This window comes from Citrus sinensis, chromosome 6 (genome assembly GCF_022201045.2).
Source record: "Citrus sinensis cultivar Valencia sweet orange chromosome 6, DVS_A1.0, whole genome shotgun sequence".
Taxonomy (NCBI): Eukaryota; Viridiplantae; Streptophyta; class Magnoliopsida; order Sapindales; family Rutaceae; genus Citrus; species Citrus sinensis.
Window position 1 is genome coordinate 13811904 of NC_068561.1, and position 2710 is coordinate 13814613.

The window sequence follows — 2710 nt, forward strand, 5'->3', positions numbered from 1 at the left end:
TTTTAGTAATGATATAAATTATCCATAATCATAAGCATAATAAAAAAATAAAAAATAAAAACTTTACAATATGTAAAGTATTATTGCATATGTAGAACAAACTAATATAAGCTGGTTTGCACTCTCAAATTAACACACTCACTATCACTCTAGCTTAGCCAATTAAGCTACTTTTTTCATGCAAGAGGAGAGCCACTAACAACTTTTTTGTGAGCACAGAGCAAAGCTTATAAGTTAAGAAACTGAAGTATCGCCTTCTCTGAACCCTAAAAAGTAATAAAACAAAAAGAGTCAAGTGAGAAGGAACAAGAAAACTTAATTTAATATTATATACATAAATATTTATATTATATATATAAAGCAGCCCACCTCCTTTATTTCTGCTCCTCATTCCACATATCCTCTTCTTTCTTTATCTTTCTCTTCTTCTCCTTTCTCTGAAAACTCTCTCTTGTGTTGATGTGATTCTCCACTATAATCTCACAACAATTTAAAAACCCATCAAACTTTTACAAAAAAGGAAAAAAATCAATAAGCTAGGCACCATGGTTTTTTCTTCAATTCCAGCTTATCTTGATCCAGCCAACTGGCAACAAGTAGGTGTTGTTTTTTTTTTCTTTTCTTTTCCTTTATATTTTCATTTTTCTACTTAGTGTTTCTTTCTTTCTTTCTTTGCCGAAAAAGCAAAAATTCAAAAGATAAATATTCTTGTAACTTTTGTTATATATCTAGCAGTTTGAATATACCAGATATTTGATTTTTCTTTTGCTATGCTTTTTTTTTTCATTTTCTTTATTTTTACAGCAACCAAATCCTCAAACCGGAGCTAGTACCGGTGTAAGTACACAGTTTGTTCAACCTCAGGCACCACCGCCGCCACCTCCGCAGCCTCATGGAAGCGGCGGAGGTGGTGCGGGCTCAATCAGGCCGGGTTCAATGGCCGATCGAGCCCGGATGGCCAACGTACCTATGCCAGAAGCAGCACTGAAATGCCCTCGATGTGAATCAACCAACACAAAGTTTTGCTACTTCAACAACTACAGCCTCTCTCAGCCTCGCCACTTTTGCAAGACTTGCAGGAGGTACTGGACTCGAGGGGGTGCCCTTAGAAATGTCCCCGTTGGGGGTGGATGCAGGAGGAATAAACGAAGCAAAGGTGGAAGCAGCGGCTCATCAAAGTCTCCTGTCAATAGCACCGATCGCCAAACAGCTTCTGGTAATAATTCCACAAGCACAATGTCTTGTAATAATAGCGGTGGAGCTAGTGATATTTTAGGCCTTGGACCACAAATTCCGCAGCTGAGATTCATGACACCTAATTTGCATCATTTCACAAGTGAATTCCCAAGCGGGGATATTGGGTTGAACTATGGGTCACTTACAGCGCCTCCAGTGGCAAATGAGTTGAATTTTGGTGGCTCTCTTTTGTCATCGCTGAGTGGTTTAGATCAGTGGCGGTTGCAACAGCAAGCTCATCATCATCAGCAGTTTCCCTTTTTGGGTGGTTTGGATTCTTCTTCTTCTTCCCCATCGGGACTGTACCCATTTGAGGGTGGTGTTGAGGCATCTGGTTACGGTGTCGGTGGCAGTGCGGGTCAGATACGGCCAAAGATTTCAAGTACTGGGATTGTTAGTCAATTGGCGGCCGCGGCGGCTCCGGTGAAAATGGAGGAGAGTAGTCATCATCATCATCAGCAGCAGCAGGAGATCAATTTGTCAAGGCAGTTTTTGGGGATGCAAGGAAATGAACATCAGTACTGGAGCAGTACAACTGCTGCTGGTGCTGCTGCAGCTGGTTGGACAGATCTTTCTAGCTTTAGCTCTTCTTCCACTAGCAATCCTTTATAAAGATTTGGTATCTGGCTCTCTGCTGCTAGCATGTGTGGGAACTGGGAAGTACTATTAAACGGTGAAGCTTCTGTCATTATTATTATTTTTTTATTTGGTTAGTGTAGCTTCAGTTAAAGAAAAATCAAGCACAAACTTACTTGCTTTTCAAGATTCAACTCCATAGCATGGAAGTTTGAAAACCTAGTCGTCCAAGATGGAGGTTGGTCAGGGCTTTAGTTTAAAACCCTAGAATTAATTGGTAGGTTGATCTTTTTTTTTCCCTTTTTTTTTCGTTCCCTTGTTTATTTTCATTTTTAAGGTAGTTTAGGCTGCAATGTATGTGCATGTTTGTCAGTGGAGAGTATGAGAAATTAATGGAGTTTTGTATGAGACATCTTGTTGATGATATATATGTGCACTGATCTTTTGAAATTCTTTGTTTCGATATGCTCAAAAATCTTGATCATCGCATTAATTTTCTCTACATACGATGGCAAATGTTGAAAGCAGATCAAAATCTTGAATTGCATATTGGATTCATGTCTAGCTATAACGAGCTCATTTCGATTTCATTGAATTCGTCTTAAGATTAGTAAATGATACTCATGGGATGATATATATGCGGGCGTTCTTATTTTTTTTAAATATGGACACTCTCTAAAACCGTGTGTTTTAATAAGTTTATTTTTTTAATGAAGTTTAAAGCCACCTGGTTTAATAGTATTAAAAACTAATTTTCTTAAACCGCACAGCACAGTTTAAAAACGTGTCTGTATGAAAAAAAAATAAGAACATCCCAATTAGAAAAGCTTATATACATACATACATACATACATACATACATATGAGATAGAGAAATGTTCTAATTCGGAAGTTTAAT

The 2710-nt window shown here is 38.0% G+C and overlaps 1 protein-coding gene across 1 annotated transcript; it reads left to right on the forward strand.

The window, feature by feature from the left end:
* Positions 1 to 374: 374 nt before the first annotated feature.
* Positions 375 to 2238, forward strand: LOC102611003 (dof zinc finger protein DOF2.4). Its single transcript, XM_006480735.4, has 2 exons — positions 375 to 596; positions 805 to 2238. The coding sequence occupies exons 1-2, from the start codon at positions 546 to 548 to the stop codon at positions 1846 to 1848; spliced, it is 1095 nt and encodes a 364-aa protein (XP_006480798.1). The 5' UTR covers positions 375 to 545; the 3' UTR covers positions 1849 to 2238.
* The last annotated feature ends 472 nt before the right edge of the window (positions 2239 to 2710 follow it).

Bases quoted from the DNA above. Each gene is read 5' to 3' on its own strand.
- LOC102611003 (XM_006480735.4), top strand. From the start codon at position 546: ATGGTTTTTTCTTCAATTCCAGCTTATCTTGATCCAGCCAACTGGCAA. The intron at 597-804 runs GTAGGTGTTGTT...TTATTTTTACAG, and splicing joins ATCCAGCCAACTGGCAACAA to CAACCAAATCCTCAAACCGG.